The 19496-nt window shown below is 36.2% G+C and overlaps 2 protein-coding genes across 3 annotated transcripts in view; one reads left to right on the forward strand and one right to left on the reverse strand.

The window, feature by feature from the left end:
- LOC115628986 (nuclear hormone receptor FTZ-F1 beta) overlaps positions 1 to 10364 on the reverse strand; it is a 33375-nt gene extending 23011 nt beyond the window's left edge. Inside the window, exon 1 of the mRNA XM_030525266.1 lies at positions 10253 to 10364. The gene's annotated coding sequence lies outside the window, so the exon portion shown is untranslated. The remainder of the gene's footprint in view (positions 1 to 10252) is intronic.
- Positions 10365 to 12310: 1946 nt separating this feature from the next.
- LOC115629012 (ectonucleoside triphosphate diphosphohydrolase 5) lies at positions 12311 to 19279 on the forward strand. 2 transcript variants are annotated; one of them, XM_030525304.1, is made up of 6 exons: positions 12311 to 12534; positions 16245 to 16386; positions 16696 to 16839; positions 16911 to 17718; positions 17779 to 17956; positions 19025 to 19279. In XM_030525304.1, exons 1-6 carry the CDS (start codon positions 12505 to 12507, stop codon positions 19115 to 19117), a joined length of 1395 nt encoding a protein of 464 aa, XP_030381164.1. In that variant the 5' UTR covers positions 12311 to 12504; the 3' UTR covers positions 19118 to 19279. The 2 variants fall into 2 exon arrangements, with proteins under 2 accessions (XP_030381164.1, XP_030381165.1); XM_030525305.1 differs by lacking the exon at positions 12311 to 12534 and adding an exon at positions 16002 to 16146.
- The last annotated feature ends 217 nt before the right edge of the window (positions 19280 to 19496 follow it).

Genomic DNA, 19496 nt, shown 5'->3' on the forward strand with positions numbered 1-19496 from the left:
TTAATGTAAACAATATAATAATAGTGTAATCTTAAGTAGGTATTTGATGAGGTACAAACAAAAATAATATATTGTATATTGTATATTAATCTCTCTTATTTTTTTTGCAGCGTTTTTTTAATGCAGCACTTGAATTGAAACTTTAAACGTTGTACGAGTATATGTTGCTATATAATAATAAAATTAGTTTATAGTTTTATTATAATAACAATGCTGAGTTTATTAATAATAACTGTAACCGCATTTTGCGATAATTCCATCTAAAATTAGACTAGGAACGAATAAAATAAAGACTTCATATAGTGCAATAGGATTTCCCTCCTGGCGCTTTTTATGGCTTTTGTCAACGTTTAGATGACTGCAAGTCTTTAAGAGTCATACTTTAGCCATATATTAGACATATCCATACAATTTCAAGCACATCGTTCTAAGGGGAGTGCTGGGCCAATAAAAATACGTTCTGCTTGCTCATCCAGTTTTTCACTACATACCATAATACCCGATAGGTAGTATTCCGCATTACGTACGTCATGGAAATACAATTTTAAACCATCTCATCAGAAAACACCTCTGGATGCTTATTCCATGTCATATGACTTCAGCAAAGAACTCAATTCAGTTTTTTTGTTCATCAGTTACAGCTTTGAGTAGCTTTTTATCGACAGACATTCAAGTTTATAAAGGCAATTAGCTCATTTGATGCTCTCCAATATTTCAGAGTGCTCTCTATAAGAATAATTGTTTAAAACAGCTCAAAACACGTTGTTCGTCCCCATTCCTAAGCTGCCTTTTAAAGGGCGCTGAATAAGACATAAATCCTTGAAATTATGTTCGGACCGCTCCTTAATGTCAGTCAGTCCGCAAGTCCACCTGTCCACTGCCCGTCTGCCTCGCGTTGCCACACTTTTGTATAAATATTTCTACCCTTTTTCTGCCATTGTCTCCAGGCCCTCTCCGAACCGTAACTGCTGCTTCATCGAACTTGATTTGTTTTGATTAAGGCGGGCAAGCAGCCCGAAATGCGTTTGCCTGTTGCTTTTTTTTTTTTGTCTGCTGCTGCTGCCTTTTGTCGGATTTAATGTGATGTAGTGCCCCTTTTTGAAGGACATTCGTTTAATTTAAAAGCTGAGAAAACATATATTTTTCGGCGTCGCTTATTATGCCGCCGATTGTGTGTGTGTGCGTATGCGTAGACTGTAAATTTTAAAAGATCCAGCAAGATGATGAGTTGATGGAGTGGAGCAGAGATCTTTACTTGTGAATATATTCGTACATGTGTGTAAGTGTGTGTGTACTCCTATGTATATACGGAAGTAATACTCGGTTTATTTTGAGTGCATAATTGAATTTTAATTCTAGCTTCTTCATTGATATAGGAAATCATTTCATAAAAAAATTATGCTTTTCAGTATCATATATAAGTTGAGTTCCGTTTTAAAGATCTTTCCCCATATTGTATGTCAAAAAAGCATCACAAGTTAATGGATTAGTAAAAATTTGCATATAACAATTATTCTTTTCACAAAACTGCACCAAATACAATAGTTTGAAATGCATTGTAATTTCCACCTTCATTAGCCTTACAATGCAACATTTTGTGGCACTCGGGTGCAGCTGTCAGAGCCAGCCTATAAGCCTTGACGTGCTCCACAGATAACAGCCAATCTCGTACACAGTTGACCTACTTCAACCGTGTTGCCAAAACCTCTCATACTTAAAAATATATAGCAGTATATACATATGTGCATATCAGGGCTGATAAAAGCTTCTCCCATCCATACATACAATATTGTAACCCACCTATGTATAGAGCTGGACATCTAATCAGCCGCCAAAGCACGCGGCGATTGTCAACAAATCGACAGCGCACAGACAATATTATATTTAACGCAGGTATATACATTTTACTTATATATATGTATAAAAATATATACTTGTATAGTATGTATATATGCACACAAAAATCTTCCAAAATAATGGTTATTGTACATAGAATAAATTAGCACATTTCAAACAGGAAATACACACGAAATAATCAAGCAACAAATGTTCTCTGCGTATGCATGTAATTGTATCTGTCGGTATATACATATGTATCTATAATATTTGTATGTGTGTGTGTCTTTGCAATTGTGTAGAAAGCCAAGCAACGACCTTGACGCAGCTGCCGCCGCATGTCGATTTTGAAGTATATAACATATGGCTATATAAACACACAGACATCCCTCCATTCGTACCCATAGTTTCACTGGCGCTTTATGAACAATTTCGCCACATTATGGCCAAATGGGTTTAGCCATGAATCATGCCAACTTTTCTATACATACTACACTATTATAATGTGTGTACGTGTATATGATAGCTGATTTTTCTTCTTAATTGCCATTAGTTGAATGAAATACTTGACGCTACACACACACACACACACACACACACATAAATGTTTCTATTGCTAATTAATGTGCAAATATTTTTTGGCAGTTAACTCTTTAGCGACAAGTCTTGGCCGCCAAATGTACATTATCTTGATTTGAAAAGAAATATGTCAAATTGGAAAGGAATTGTGAACAGAAAAGTGTACTTAAATACATATGTATGTATATGTACATTTATACCTATAACATTAATTTTAGAAATGGAATAACATGAATTTTAGCTACCCTGCGGGTTCTAATGATATGTTTGCAGTGTTGTACTTTTTACTGTTAAATTTTCACCGACTCTCTACCAACACGTGTGTTCTTCGTTTCCAAATTACAAGTCAGTTAACTCAAAAGTCTTTACATATGATATGTCTAATAAGTGTGTACATAATCAATTATTCAAATCAAGTCAATCAAACTGCTGAATTTATTTTAGCAAAATTTACCAATTTTCTGCGACAGTACTTATTTTCAAACAAATAAGTTCCCTTAATTTATTTAAAACTTTAATACTTATTTGGGATTTATTTCTAGAAATAGTCTTTAAAGATTTTTTGAAAGGCATAAGTGTCGCCAATGTCGTCGGAATTACTCATTGTGTCTACCTTCTGATATCTTTACGCCCCACTGGTTGTGCAAAATTTATAAAGAGATACATACATATGTATATAGGACTCAATGGAAAACTATTTTTGAAGCCAAATCGAAACATGTCTTTTTAGAATCAAAAGAAGTTCCTCCATTGACTATAAGGTTACTAGAAAGTAGAGTAAGGGCATAGCTTCGGGTGTCTGCAGTCAAAGTTTCTCTCAAACCAAACATTGAAACTTGTCGTCAAAAGCTAACCAACAAATATTGTTCGCATCTGTGCCAGTACCTGCTGCCCCCAAGACCCGGGACAACAATGCATATGCCATGCGTCATATAACGCGTCACTCAAACTCTACCGTTCAGTTGAACAACAACAATAAGTGCAGTAATCATTGAAAAAAAAAAAAAAAAAAAACAAGCAAAAACAGGCCCCAGCGAGCAGGAAGAAACACGTTTCTTATGGTGTACAACTACTCAAAAGCATAAAGACCGAGCGCGGAGGTGGCAGCAAAGCTGTTGGAACCAATCAACCAAAGCAGCAGCCGCAGTCGCAGCAAAAGCAGCAGAGAGGACTAAACAACGTACAACAACATACTCTATAGACTCAATCGCTGCAGAGTTCGCATTGCCCTGACGGCAATTTTCAAGTGATTAGTCATCGACGAGTCGCAAAGAACAGCCAAAAGGGTAGGGGACGGGAGGACGGGGGAACAGGGAATCGGGCAACGCTTTCGGTTCAATGTTTCTTCAACTCTTTGGCAGCCACAAAGTCGCATTAGAATAGTTTCTACAGCAACAAGAGCAATAAAAAGTTTTATTGACTGCCTAGAGAGAAGAAAAAAGCGACCTACCAACTTTCAAGTTCTTTTCAGTTGGAAGTTTCATGCCTCGTTGCTGTTGTTGCTGCTGCTTCTTGGTGTAAGTTAAGTCTTAAGCTTGCCTCCCGCGCCCCACTCTGCCGCACAGATCTTTTTTATGTTCAGCACACGCGGCAACAACAACAACAACAAGAAAGAAGCCAGCATCAGCTTTCAGCATCGGCCCCAATCAATTTTTATCGTTTTGCTTTAATTTGATGAGATTTTTATCGATTTCTTGTTCTGCCTCAGCATCTTCTTCATTTTGCATAAATTTACTTTACTAATGGTCATAAATTTTTGGCCGCGCTTTTTAGCTCCTTTAACGTCGTCGCCATCGCCATTGCCACCGACATCGTTGGCGGCGTCGTCGTCGTCGTCTTTGGATTTATTGGCGCTGACCTTCAAGTTCTAAAAATATACCAACAAATATCTATGGAAAGTCTTTGGCACTTTTGGGGTTTTTCTTATTAATTGTCTGGCTGACATAGAGGGCTGACTTGTTGATGGCTCGCACGGGTGTGTCGTTTAGAGCAATCTTTTGTAATCAGTTTTGGGTAATTAATGCTACAGGCTTGTTCTTGGCCAATCGCATTTAAATAGCAAAGATTTCTGTAGATAGCAAAACAAACCTAACCAGATATGTCGAGAGTCTACGATATGCGTATTAAGATTATAGATTATAAATATAATCGTCCGCACGTTACATGTAAGCTTAATAAGTAAACTATAAAAGTCTTTCTCTTGGTTCATTCACTATTTAATTCTAGTTAGAGTTATTTAAACATGCATTTCAGTTTGCCCCAAAGAGTTGATGTCGGCAAGGTTTTAAACAATTCCACTCGCAAATGGGGGAATGGGGCAAATGGGTGTTCGTTCAATGGCACTTCCCATCTTACAAAAATATTAAACTTAGCATAACTTATTTAAAAATAATTAACATTAAATATAGTTTTTAATGATGAGTGTGATCCCACATCTTGAAAACCATGTAACGCTGACGAAGGCATGTACTATTTGCCTAAAGGCCCGAAGTTATTTATAATTGGGTTCTGCCCCGACGAGAACTATCTGAAACCGACCACTGTAGTAGCCCTTCTAATATTTACTTAATTATTAACTTCTTTTTATTTTAGTCTGATATTTCTATTCCATAAATATTATAACTTACGGCTAAATTTTAATTTATTTTATTGGGTTGACAATGGTAAGAAAAAAGACGTCGAACAAATAAGCCCTTCAGGTGGCTTTCAACATACACAGCTGGCGAATAACGAGTTAAATTATATTTTTATTATTGATTGGCGCTGTACGAATATTTTGCAAGAATTCTTGGCTACTATCTATTAACGTAAGTTATGAGACATTTAAACAAGAGTGTCTTAATTCACATAATAAGATACTCAATAACTATTGTTCTAGTCTGTCTGGTTTCTTAACTGCGCAAGTTTGGTTTAATTCAAAGACACTTATTGCTGCAATTGTTACACAACTGCTACCAACAGCAGCAGCAATAAGAGCAACAACAACATTTGGCCAACATGTTTGGCCTGCAAAGGAGAAAAAATAAATAAAACAAAAACAAAACTGCCAAATCAACGACAGAAGTCGCCGTAACGAAATCCACAAGCAAGCACAAAAATTGGCCAAAACTATCATGTTTATATAGACACATAGACACACAGGAGCAACGGCAACTTCTGGTGCGCTTAGCACAGTTATGGCAATTCCCAAAGTTGCAGTTACAAAAAAATCAAACGAAAAGGCATCAACCACTACCACAAATGCATAAAAACTGGCTTCAGCTGGCCAAAAAGTCGACAGACAGCGACAACAGTTGTAGCCAAGAAGTCAAATGGCAGCAGCCACAACGCCAGCGACAGCAACAGCAACACGAATACATCTTAGCAACAATGTTGCCAGCTGAAAATGTTGCGTTTGCGCGAGAGTTTTGGCCCAACTGCAACAACAACGATAAGAACCTCTCCGTTGAGGTTACAACAAGGCAAACCTGCTGCCATGTTGTGTATCTTTTTGATCTCTCGCCTCAGACAATAGAACAAAGCGAAAGGTTGTTCAGATGCTTGTTGTTGGACGGACTGCAACAACAACAGCCACAACAAATTCAAAAGCAGCAGCAACAGCTGAAGAATTATGGGAGGAGGTCAATGTTGCAATTGTTAACTGCTAATTAGCGTCGTCGACGACAACAACAACAACAACGACGATGACGACGATGATGCTGTTGCTGAAGAGCATGTAACCATGTATGTGGGCGCCCGAAGATATGTTCAGAACCGGTTGTCAGTCGAACCTTTAAGCGTAAACGCGACTGTAGTTGCCCATAACTGGCTATTGAAATTATGCAGCACTGGTAACGATAATTAAACGAAAAGACATTCTGCTATGAATATCAGTTTTTACAATACTGTTAACAACATTTAACAAGCTTCGTAAGCTAAGATCGGACATTAAAAGCTTTGCTCACAAATTTGTCGAATTTCACAAGAAAATCCGGAATTTAATGTTATTTTAATTAAAACCAATAAGAATTCTATGCTATGTGAAATATAGTATTGTATAGTATAGAAATATATGTAGATAAATAAATTCGTACCCCTCTTCAAACTAATATGCTTTTCAAATAGTAAGTTTTGGAGAGTCTTTAAAATCCTCATTCATAAATATGTTTATTTAAATATTTATGGTTCGAAGTCAATATTTTCGGTTTTTCAAATAGTAATAACTTTTGAATATATGAGAATTCCATATATTTTAGACAGTATGTACTGTATGTATATCATCAGCATATTATTTTATTACTAAGGACTTGAAGTAATTGGGATTATCGATATTGTTAAATATCGATTCTTCTATTCTTACATTTTAATAAGTATGCGATATTTTTAGAGAAAACTTGTCATAGAATACATATGTTTAAATACAAATAAAATATTTGACATTGATAGGAATATAGGAAATATCCATAAATAACCGGCTTTGAATTGATATGCTTGATATTTAAAATACCAGCAAGATATCAATTTATCTTTGAACTTGTACTTTTCAGAACTGTCCCAGTCTTACCACAAATACAATATATTGGCCGAAAATCTTCAGGTGTAGAAAACCAGACTGAAAAATTATACTAAAGTCCAGATCGCAACAAATTTCTTTACAGATTCGTAAAATTCCTAGACCTATCGCAAATCTGATATATTCAGCCGGATTGTTCAGTTATTTGCCAGCAAATAGACTAAATCTACTAAGACTAATATTAAATCAACATCGTTTTAACATCGGTTTAAACAAACAATCAATTTTGTAAAACGATTTAGAAACTGCAAGAATCAGAAGGACTAGCCGGTCAAATACTCGTCAAAATAGGCCAAATGAGTTTCGCAATCGTCACAATCCAGCCCATATTTAAACCATTCCAGTCAGGCAGAAATTAGCTCACCAACCATCGCTATAAAAGTCACTCACCTGCCTGGGAGTTATGACACTAAAAGTTATAAATTAAGCTTTTGGTTCGCACTTAAAAAGAGTTCAAGAACATAAACAAGCATTCGAGCAAAAAACCGCCAGATCCAATCAACTAAATAAGGAAAATAAAGCACAGTCGGTAAACGCTTCAACCTTCAGACAGACGCCGATAAAAGCGAAGACCGCTCATAAACCCAGTTACAGAAATCAAAAAATGTTTTTTTTTTTTTTTTTTACTTTTTTGGAGCTGTTGTTGTTGTACGAAAATGCAACGGCCAATAAACACGAAAACCGCAACCAGCGAACGTAGTCAAAATAATAATGAGGCAACATTTAAAATGGTTTATGAGACGCGCGCATCATCGTCATCGCCATCGCCATCCCGCCATTGCCATTGCCAGCGCACACCTACGGGCCCCCAAAACCCAAACAGACCGCCAATCATTTGATTTTCTGGGTCAAGCTTCTCGCGAAAGCAGCAGCCGCCGAGGCGTGAGTAGACAAGAGATGGTTAGAGAATGCGGCGAGAGGGCAAGGTGAGGAACGAGTGTCATGTAAAGAAATGTGTGTGTAGAGTAGAGTTCAAAACGTGCCCGTACCATCGCATCGTTAAAAGACATGCGCCGCTTGCTCTGCTTTAGCGGACTTCATTTTTTCTGCTTGTTTTTCGAAACAATTTCCGGTGGCCCTCGGGCCGCTTACTGCAATTGCATTTCGCCGCTGCATGAGTCAGCCACCACGGTCGGTTGTCATATGGAAAGTGGCTCAAGTGACCAACCAACCGACCAACAGCGCCATTACATTTCACTGCCCGAGGAGGTTGGGCGTTAATTAAATAGTTGTTAATGTGTGTTAAGGTATTGCGGCGGATTTGTGGAGCGGAGACATCGGCTGTGGACATTACTCTTTTTTACTTTTAATCAAACGGAGTGCGCAAAATGAATGCCATCGGGAAAGAGCTGATGAGTCAATAACTTGGCTTGCTTGACACAGATTTGAGCTTTTGAGACTACAAACTCTAATGTTTATTGTAAAAATAATGGAAGTTTACAATCAAGCACTAGGAAATGAAGGTTATAAACCGTTATTGGCTTCAATAATAATCCTCTACATTTTTCAATTTATGGTGCACACCTTAAGTCATCAGGCGGATCATATAATATACATATATACAAATCTTCTATATAAATAACAATGTAATGCTCGTTTGTCCATAATGTCTGAACTTTAAAAGTTTTGCACATTGTAGGTCCCATTTTAAGCAGCAATTATTACTGATTAATGATTTTAAAAACTTAAATCCAAAACACTGCTCTGCGCTACTCACACGAGTCACTTGAGGGAAGCATTGAACTAAAAAGTTTTTAAAAATATAGTTAACAAGCACATTCCTCCTCCGCGCTTCTCATATGAATCACCCTACCGGAGCCACTTAGGTATAAATATATCTGATTATTAATTATTATTGTCTGTCATAACTACTAGACTGCTCGTTTCGAACTTGTACGATTTTATTATATAGATTCTCCCTTGGAAATATGAAACGAAGATTGGTTTTTCCAGCTCTCATACTTTCCGAGCTCCGTGCGTTTATCTTCCCATACTTCTCCAGAATTTGGGTCTGCAACTTCTCATTCTGTGTGATTCATGCATTCCCAGTATGCCCTTTTATCTTTTGGGTACAGTGTATACAAAAACAACAAGAGCTGGCTGCGCTTGTTCAGTTCAAAAAGGTTTCAATATTTTTCCAGATGCAAATTAACAGATACATGCTGAGACAAGCTATCGAAACTAACACTTAAAATAGTATACAATTAATCATACCATTATTAATAGTTATCTTGGATGGATTTTAACGAAATGCTTATCATAAAATTGCACCTTGAGGCGACCACTTGAGTGAAACCCGCTGCTATATGATTTTCAATAGCCAAACAAAGCTCCCAACCACTTAAGATAGCTAAATGGAATTTTTATCAAAGCGCCAAATTAATTTTTTTGCACAACAAGGAGCTCAAATAATATCCACTCAAATTATAAAAAGAATTTATATTTGAAAAACCACATAACTTTTGTTAAAACACTGTTATTAAAAAAGTGAATGAATAAACTCTTTTAAATGAAATGTTTCTCTCTTAAATTTTAAGATCTTTATTCGAATTTAAGTAACTATCAGAAGACCTCTCCTTGGGAGACAAATTTTTACTCTCACAATGCGTGCAGAAGAGCAAATGACCGAAAACATTAGAACCGGATGGTTTGAAAAGATTCCAGATTCAGTCTGGTTTGTAGAACTCTTTTTGGATGACGTAAAATAGTTTTTGTCATCGAACTACGAACAAAAACAATAAGTAATGGACTGTAGTTAAGAAGTGCTGGGACTGGATCCCCAAAGAAAAGTGAAAGTACTTGGTAGACGCCATGCCTTTGCCAACAAAGGACATGCCACGATGTATTAATATTTTGATCGATATTTAGTTTGGCACTAGCAGTTTCATCTCTTCACTTCTTAGGAATCTACACAGTTTATATAATTTATTGACAAAAAAAGCTGTCGATGTCACTGAAGAAATACACTTAAAATATTTAATAATAAGAGTGACATTTTTGTTCATTTATTTATTTTTTCAGTAATACTCCTTGTTGTGGTGCTATCTTTTTTAGCGGAGCTGTATTGATATAATCGATTTTGAACACTTGATTAAAAACTTCAAATATCGAAAAATTGAAAATCGCTTTTTTGTACACTATTTAAAATAACAAACTAAGAACTAAGTATAATTAAAGAAATGTTTAACAGGTCTTTCATATTATTTATTTTATTGTAACATTTAAAAAATTTTAATTATTAAATTATTAAAAAAATAAAATTTGTTACTTATATTTCCAACTCACCGATTCAAAAATTATTGTTAATAATCCAATTGTCCTTTGCTCAGTCTAATTAGATGTTGATTTTCCCTAAATGTTTCTAATGATCTCGATATTGATTAGCCCAAATGAATTGGTTGTTGTTTAAATTGTTGTTAATACAAATTACTTAAGAATAATTACAACTTTTCTACATTTTTGTATAAAACATTTCTCCTTTTTTACAACAAATTAGCAATTGAAATTTTTTTTTTTTTTAATTTGCACACATTTTTAGGCACACGCATGTTGTTTTTGTCAAAATATTATAATTTCTTCGTGCAAACCATTTTTTGCACATTAAGCTCCGTTATTTTGTATTGCACAAAATTGGCCGCAGCTTTGACTTTTTGTTTCACCTGTGAATTTATAACGGTTTATTACTCATAGACCGGCTGTGTATGTGAGTGTGTGTGTGAGTTAACGAGCCTAGCAGCCACAAATTGACAATAAAATAAATAAACAAAATGCTTAAAAAAACGGCAAAAACAGAACTTGTTGAAGTTGCAATTGCAATAGCAACGCGGAAGCTGCAAAGCGCAAGGCAGAAAAACCAGAATTTTTTTGCACGACCATCCAAGTAGAATCACACGTACAGGCGCTTTCTTTATGCATGGTTGTGTGTGTTCGTGTGTGTGCATGGTTGTTCTTTTTATACGCTGCTCTCGTACTCGAAGAATGCTTGGCTTATCGATACGCAGAGCATGTTTATTACAAATCATACAAAGCCTCGATATGTTCTATAGCTGCGATAGGACCGATCGGTCGAAACTTCACTCTTAGAACCCCATACTTTTTTCAGTAAGGAAGTGTATTTAAGTTAAATGACTGTACGGAGAAGGGCGGGTACAGAGTATTGAAGAGTTGTACTCACACACAACTCTACCATTCCATTCTTGTTTTGCACTTGCTTTCTTTCTTTGGCTACTCTTGTTGCGTTTTCCTCACCTTTGCAGAGTTTATTGACATTTTCAGCATTTGCTTTGTGCGCTGCTTTCTTTGAGTAAGTGAGCGTGCGCTTGCTCTCTCGTCATCTCTCTGTATCCCTCTCCCGCTCTCACACTTAACACTTGCTTTTTTGTTTACAATGGCTGCGGCTGGATTGGAGCACACAAAACACACACACACGCATAAAGAATAACCTTCAATTTTATCTTATTGCGCGGCTCTCTTCGCCACACACACATCGGCACACATTTACCTTTTCTTTTTTGTTAAACGCTGCGAAAAATTGATTGTGCTACTTGCGTTTTTCTTTTACGAACAACTAAAATTTAATTTAAACATTTTCCATTTAGTTCCCGTTCCCTGCATTTTATTTCATTACGCACATGCACAAACGAACACACACTCAACAACGAACGACCTTTGCAGTGCGAGCGAGATGGCCAAAGCAGTATTGCCTGCCTATACACGTAGCGGTTGGCCGTTGACAGCAAATATTGCAACGAAAAACTCAAACAGCATTTCTTACTTCGGCACGCGGTTTCAATTTGTTTTATTATGCATTCAAAATAAGCTTTTTATATTTCAGTAATCACATATTTTATGTTTTTTCTTTTTGTGCACTTGAGTTTTGCGCAAGAAAACGGAAGTACTTGCGACGCGCGGCGCGACCGTACCGTACGGCGTTTGTTTTGGTATTAAATTGTGACTGCCAACTAGAGCTGTTGCTGTTAAATTGATTGTCGATTCTTTACGAAATATATCGAAAGTGAAATGTTGACTTATCGATAAGTCGATATGTTCTGATAAATACTAAACTATAAACCAATTGGTCACACCAATGCAAAACAACCTGTTCAAAAATTAAGAATTGTTTTTTAAAACACCGCCACTTCATAAGTCTGTTGATTGCGAACATTATTGAACCCTTTTTTTTTGTTTTCAATCGTAATTGGGCTGGTGAATGATTGGTTGGGCTGATGAAATGAAACGCATTTGATAGTAATTCCCTAGAGCTGATAAGGGTTAATACCAAACAGCTGTTTCATTGCCCACCTTCAAGCAGCCAACACGGGTGTAATTTCATTCGTATTTTAAACGCCATTCGGTACGCGTTGCCGCTGCCCGCGTCGTTAAATAGCTTTATATCATCAATAGCCCAAGGCAAACAAAAATAACAAGTGCTCAAACACAAATAAGAACGCAAAAAACTTAACGCGTGCAATTAGTTAAAACGTTTATAGACACAGACTTTATGTAATAAAGTGCAAAGTAACAACTACATAAACAAAATGACGTCCACCGATGTGCGCAAAAGAAAAGTAAGCAAAGGTCAAAGGGTAATCAAATAGAATAGAAATTATTTTATGCTAATTTCGGCGCGCCTCTCCCTCACACACAAACATACTTGTTGCTCTGTCGACGCGGAAATTAAAACAATGTTATACATACACACGCCAAAATTACCGCCGTTGACGATATTGTGCCAAGTTCATTTAAATTATTTAATTGACGCATTTCACGAGCCTTAGTTCTGTTAACAATTGTATTGTGTGCAGCCGGTCGCTGCATTGGTCCCGTAGGAGCGAAAAAGACGGAGCTAACAAAAAGTGTTGTCAAACTAGTTTGTCATTCATAACTTAGGCGGCGCCAAAATTTTTAGCAAGTGCACAAGTTAAATATCTAAAAAAAAACAGATAAAACGTGTTGCTTCGTGATGCTTGGGGTCACACTGTATTATACTTTGATTAACATTTTAATTTCCTCATGTCTTAATTAAGTTCTGCAATTGCAAGGTCATTAAAGTTGGCATACGAAAGGGACTCGTTAAACGATTGGAATTGTTTTTTGGTAAGCAGTTTAGTAACGATTGACAAATTGTGTGGGCGCTGTTCAAATGCAACGCGAAAGAAACAGGTTGCAAGTAAGTGATAGGCTTAACCCTTGTGTTGTGGGTGTTCAAGGCCAGAATGTCCCTTTGGCCATATAAAAATAGGTGATTTCATATTTATTGCGATTAAAGAACGGCGAAGTCTTAAACGGCAAGCTGAGGTAAAAGTGAAATATAAATAAGGGCTTGGATCTAACTTGAAAACTTTGAAACAGTTCGGAGGCACCCAATTCTTTTCAACATCCTGTTACGCAGTGAATGCTAATTGGAAAAGAGTGGGACTGAAGAATTAAAGAGATTGATTAGAAATAAAAATGAATTATTTTAAAGATTAAATGGTATAGTTTTCCGCTACTGAAGGTATTTAATAAATGCAAGATTTGCACAAATCCTAGGCCTGTTTGAGCGACCTAACTGGCTCTTTCATTTGGGGTGCCCAACATAAATTACAGCACACTCTGGCCGGCGAGCTGCTTGCTTCGAATGCCTTAATTATTTGTTCTTAATTAAAATTAGTTCTTAAAATTAAACTCATTTATTTTTTTTTTATAAAAAAAAGTGCTAAATGTAATGCACATATGCCTTAATGCATGAATGGCAGAAAATTTGCACTGATTTAAAATGGGCATTAATACGATTTGCAAAGGCTTTTAAAAATTTAATGTGCTTGGGAATGCAATCAAGTGTTATTGTTCAGGAAAATATGATAATAATATAATATGCGATTTTAAAATTATTCTCTTTAAAAATGCATGCATGAAAACTAAAACAGTTTATTAACTAATTCTTATTTGTTATTTTTGTTTGTTATGAGTTATACAATTTATTTTACATTTGGAAAAACCGGCTTTATATCGCCCATTCTGCTTATTTCAAGGTCTGGCTTCATTGTTACTAAGCATAACTGATGTCTACTAGGCACCCACTTATGAAATAAATGCTGTATTCATGCCCATAGCCAGTTCACAAATACACACGTTTAGCCGATAAGCAAACGAACCGGCTACTTATACGTATTTAAAAATTTCTGCGCTATCATTGTTACTCACTATTTGGTTGGGTTATCGCATTTTTACCACTTTCCGACTTCCACGCATTACAAGTTCGCATATAATATTAATATATTGATTTATTGATTCCTGAACAACAACACTTGTCTGCATTCCCAAGAACATTAAATTTTTAAACGCCTTCCGACTTCGTTTCCCTGTGCATTTCAAATCAGCGCACATTTTCCGCATTTTCATGCATTAAGGCATACATATAGTATATCATTCATTAGACTGTGTTATTTAATTAAGTAAAGACATTTTCTTGCTGCCAACACAAATTTTTGAGGCCTCAAGTTGGTTTAATAAACACAGATGGCGGCCAGTCCTTATCTTTTTTTCTTTTCTTTTGTATTTCAACATCACCCACTTAAAAGGTGAAACATTTGTTTAAATAATGTGTGTGTGTTTGTTGTTCAACAATATTTAATCAAGCTAAGAGTCTGCTCTGTCTATTTATAAACACAATCTAGATTGGCTGCAAACAAACAATGAATGACTCCAAAAAAAAAAACTAAAACAAAAATATGGAAAAAAAATATGGTTTTCATAACTCAGAAAGGCTACAACTTCATTTTATTATATTGTCACTGACAAAAATGTGTAATTTAGAATGATTTGCCAAATCTAAATTCATTTCATATATTTTTTGAATTTGACGAAACTGCGCCCCGTCTTTCAACTCGTTTTTATTAATATCACTTTGAATAACAAAAATATTAGTTAAATTATTTTTGTTACATTAGAACGCCAGCCTATATCGCGCATCGAAATGACATACTTTTAAAATACTATACGTAAAGATTATTTAAATACTACGTGCAGCTTTTTTTGTAATTAATTCCAACTGTTGCTCACCTATTAATGCAACGTACTTTACTCTCTGTGCTTTTCTCTATTATGCCCTCTAATAATGCATAAAAAGCGTGCCTAGCAATTTTAATAGCTCTATGAGGCCTAGGGGACTTGTTTGTTCAAAGTTTATTATTTTGATTACTACTACCACAGTTTTTTCAATATGGTTTTATATATCATGAAATAAGTGTAAATGGGAATAATATAGTCTAAATATATTCTATAACCGATTATAAGAGATTAAATATCAATACTTTTATATATTCTATAACCGATTATAAGAGATTAAATATCAATACTTTTGAAACTCTGCTCTTATGTGCTCAGATTCAAAGATTTTATTAGAGATTTTTCGCTTCATAATCAGAATTTAGATTAATAGACTCATGTAGAAAGAGTTTACGAAATATGGATTACTTTCGAAAGAATTAAGAATTTAGTTCATTTTCGGTAAGGAAATCAGCATTAAAATATATAAAAAATCAAGGAAATATCAACGATTTCCTTCTTTTTAGCACCTAAGTACAACAAAATTCAATGTATACTTTTTTTGTGCTATTTTTATAAAATGTTTGTGGAACTCCAGGACATTAATTTAAACTATAAGTCATTTCTACTCAAAATTTGTTATAAATACCTATTTTTAACTTTTTTTAAAATAAAACACACCACCAAATCATCTAAAAATATTTTAACATTGGTAATTATTATTATTTTATTTTTATTTTCACGTTGTCCATGTTTTACTTTCTAAAAATATTACCATTTTATTTAAATTCAATCTCAATTCGAAAAAGCGCCCCACCACCAAGAGGGGTTAATAAGGTCAGCAGCCATTTTGATATGAGCTGAAAAATCATAATAAAAAACATATGGTGGGCAAGTGTGTACACAATTAGAACATTCGGATGGGGTGACACTTCCAGCTCTGGTGCATTGACATTTCCATACCCACACAGATCACGGAAAAAATAAAAGCGAGCAAAAAACAAACAGTTTTGAAAACTTCCAGCATGTGTTTCCGTTTTAACAGAAGTCGAACCCTATTTATAACCGTCCGCCAGCAATTAATATGATTGTTATGTAATTACAATATAGCGCCGGCCGACGCCAACGCAATGAAATTCGAATACCAGCTAGTAGGCATTCTTTAATAAAAAACAGTTATAAAAAAATAAAATTTAAAGTTAAAATATTATAACAACTAAGCCATTTGTTTATGTATTTTTTATTCCAGCTCGCCAGCGATGACAAGCCCCCACAGACTGGTCGTCGCAAAAATAGCGGCAGTGGCAACAGCAGCCGCGGCCTTCCAAGCGGTCTCAAATTGTCCTTTTTGTGTTTGACTGTATCTGTGTTGCTGCTCCTGTTTGTTTTTGGTGTGTATTATGTGTATTATATGAATACAGAACCATTTCATAAACGCGTGGTAACTAATACCAAACCCTCTGATTTTCCAACTGTTACGGCGCCCTTTCGTGAACACGAACAACACCCAAAACCGCACCCACACAATGGATTGCCACACGCCACGACCACCCCTACTATTCCAAACCATGAATCAAATGTGCGTCATCCACATCTGCTGCATCTGCAACCACATCGTGACATACATGGCCACATTTTACGGAATCATCACGAACATGTTGTCGATCACACACACTCCACCACTCGTGCTCCACGCACAGGCTTCATATCGGACAACACAAATCCGTATTTGGTGCGCCTGGCCTCCAAGCTGGGCTACAGCAAAGTTCAATTTGCTGTCATCATTGACGCGGGCTCTACAGGCAGTCGCGTACTGGCCTATAAGTTCAATCGCAGCTTCATAGGTGCGTAGTTTTCATATTTAATTGAGTCCTGATATATTAATCACTAAACCGACAACATTAATCATTTATAGACAACAAACTGGTGCTCTATGAGGAGCTCTTCAAGGAGCGCAAACCCGGTCTGTCCTCTTTTGCAGACAATCCAGCAGATGGCGCGCATTCCATTAAGCTGCTGTTGGACGAGGCTCGCGCCTTCATACCCAAAGAGCATTGGTCCTCTACGCCATTGGTCCTGAAGGCGACAGCTGGGCTACGCTTGCTACCACAAAGCAAGGCTGAGAATCTGCTCAACGCTGTCAGAGATCTGTTTGCCAAATCCGAGTTCAGTGTTGACATCGACGCTGTCGAAATAATGGATGGCACTGACGAGGGCATATTTTCGTGGTTTACTGTCAACTTTTTGCTCGGCCGTTTGTCCAAAACGAATCAGGCCGCTGCTTTGGATTTGGGCGGTGGAAGCACGCAAGTCACCTTTGCGCCTACAGATCCAGATCAGGTGCCCGTGTACGACAAGTACATGCATGAAGTGGTCACTTCCTCAAAGAAGATCAATGTGTTTACGCATAGCTATCTCGGCTTGGGTCTGATGGCTGCTCGCCACGCGGTCTTCACCAAAGGCTACAGCAACGAGGACACTGTGGTGGAGAGCATTTGTGTGAACCCTATTATAGCGAATCGCACCTGGACCTACAGCAATGTGCAATACAAAATCAGTGGCAAGGATAACAGCAAGTCCAGCGCAGAGCAGCCTGTGGTCGACTTCGAGGCCTGTCTGGAGCTCATCAAGAGCAAGGTTATGCCGCTGGTGAAGCCCAAGCCTTTTACGCTAAAACAGCACGCGGTGGCAGCATTCAGCTACTATTTCGAGCGCGCTATCGAGTGAGTTTCGTGCTTTAAACTGCAACAAAAACATAAATAATGATTTTGTGTAACGCTTAGATCGGGCCTAGTGGATCCATTGGCCGGCGGTGAGACCACCGTAGAGGGCTATCGCAAAAAAGCGCAGGAGATCTGTGCTATACCAAACGATGAACAGCCATTCATGTGCTTCGATCTGACATTTATATCGGTGCTACTGCGCGAAGGGTTTGGTTTGAACGACAGCAAGAAGATTAAGGTAAGAAATTGGTGAACAAAAGATTAACTGGCCTGTAGGATATATGGATATGTATAGGGCAACATTTTTGAAAAACAAACTTTTTTGTTGGAGCTTGGTCAAGTAGAATATCTAATAATATTGTTCTTCAGAAGAAAAGTACTTATTTTATTGATAGCAGATATTATTTTGAAACTCTCCCTGGTATGGACAAATAATTGATATTATTTCAGAATACATTGAATTCACTAATCGATTTGTTATTGACTAAACAGGTTGCAAGAAGAATTCTAGGTGGAAAAAGGGATTTATATTTGCCTATATGAAGGAAAACGAAAACAAAAAGAAAACACCACCTTCATTTGCTAATTTCAAAAATTACCCTACATTTACTTTTTCATAATTCAAGCCTTATATACTAACATTCATTTCTTATTTTCATAAGTCCTGGAGAGAAGTGGATTGCCTTGTAGAATGTATGAACATTACTTAGTTCTTAAAAAGGGTGTTAAAGCAATTTTTTTTAAACACTATCAAATCGAAATTTGTATTATATTATATTTAATCCAATTGACTATGTGTAGCAATTGTACAAGCGGGTTCAACAATCTTTAATATACAGTTGCATATTGACTTTCATATAATTATTTGTAAACTTAAATACTATTCTTGTAAATTTAAAATTTAGAAGCGGTATTTTTTCGTTGCCGTCTATTACGAAAGCCTATTTTATGATACAGAGTTTAAGAAAGAATATCATCATATATAATACATATTATAATAAGAAGGGCGCTCCATAGTTTGGCTTTTTAACAATACATATCACATTTCTATTAAACAATATACATGGCAGAAAAAGTTGTAAACGATTGTCAGACAAGCAAATAATTTACACACATCTTTTTATTAATATTCAATTAAGCTTTGGAGACTTTGTTTTGGTATTGGATTCTTATTGGTTTTAATTAAAATAACAAAAAGGTGTGTGGTAATTGTTTGGCACGCTGACCAGGGAGTAAAGCACCCTGTTCGAATTGTTTGCAAATTGCTATAAATGTATTATAATTGATTTCCTTTTCTTTATTGCAGCTCTACAAGAAAATTGATGGCCATGAAATCTCATGGGCCCTAGGCTGCGCCTACAATGTGCTGACCAGCGACGAGAAGTTCAATAATTCATAGTGTCTCCTCCAGTAGAGTGTAGCGGCCAATTAGCTGAAATGGTTTAGAGTGCCTTAGACTTGCATCGAGTATATAACAAAGACATAGACATACACACAGACACAGACACATTCACACAATTGAATTGTAGCCTTAGCCAATTTAATAGTTCTGCGCTATAAATTCTTTTCAATTGTCTTTAATTGCCCAAGCACCCTTTAATTCCTATATGTATGTACTATGTATAAATGTATTTATGGTGACCTATTTAGTGAGGTATAGTACGTAATTCCAATAATGTGTGATGCTATTGTTTTGTTTTTTTGTAATTGTGTCGCGTCCTTAAATTAGTTTTACACACACTTCTTTCCTTTGTAAATAATAACTATGATTGATATGT

This window comes from Scaptodrosophila lebanonensis, unplaced genomic scaffold (genome assembly GCF_003285725.1).
Source record: "Scaptodrosophila lebanonensis strain 11010-0011.00,11010-0021.00 unplaced genomic scaffold, SlebRS2 tig00000131-arrow-arrow-pilon, whole genome shotgun sequence".
In the NCBI taxonomy this organism is placed as follows: Eukaryota; Metazoa; Arthropoda; class Insecta; order Diptera; family Drosophilidae; genus Scaptodrosophila; species Scaptodrosophila lebanonensis.

Excerpts from the sequence above, each read along its gene's own strand:
- LOC115629012 (XM_030525304.1), top strand. The coding sequence starts at position 12,505 with ATGACGTCCACCGATGTGCGCAAAAGAAAA. Across the intron at positions 12,535-16,244 it reads CCGATGTGCGCAAAAGAAAA|CTCGCCAGCGATGACAAGCC; the intron begins GTAAGCAAAGGT and ends TTTTTATTCCAG. Across the intron at positions 16,387-16,695 it reads GCTGCTCCTGTTTGTTTTTG|GCTTCATATCGGACAACACA; the intron begins GTGTGTATTATG and ends CTCCACGCACAG.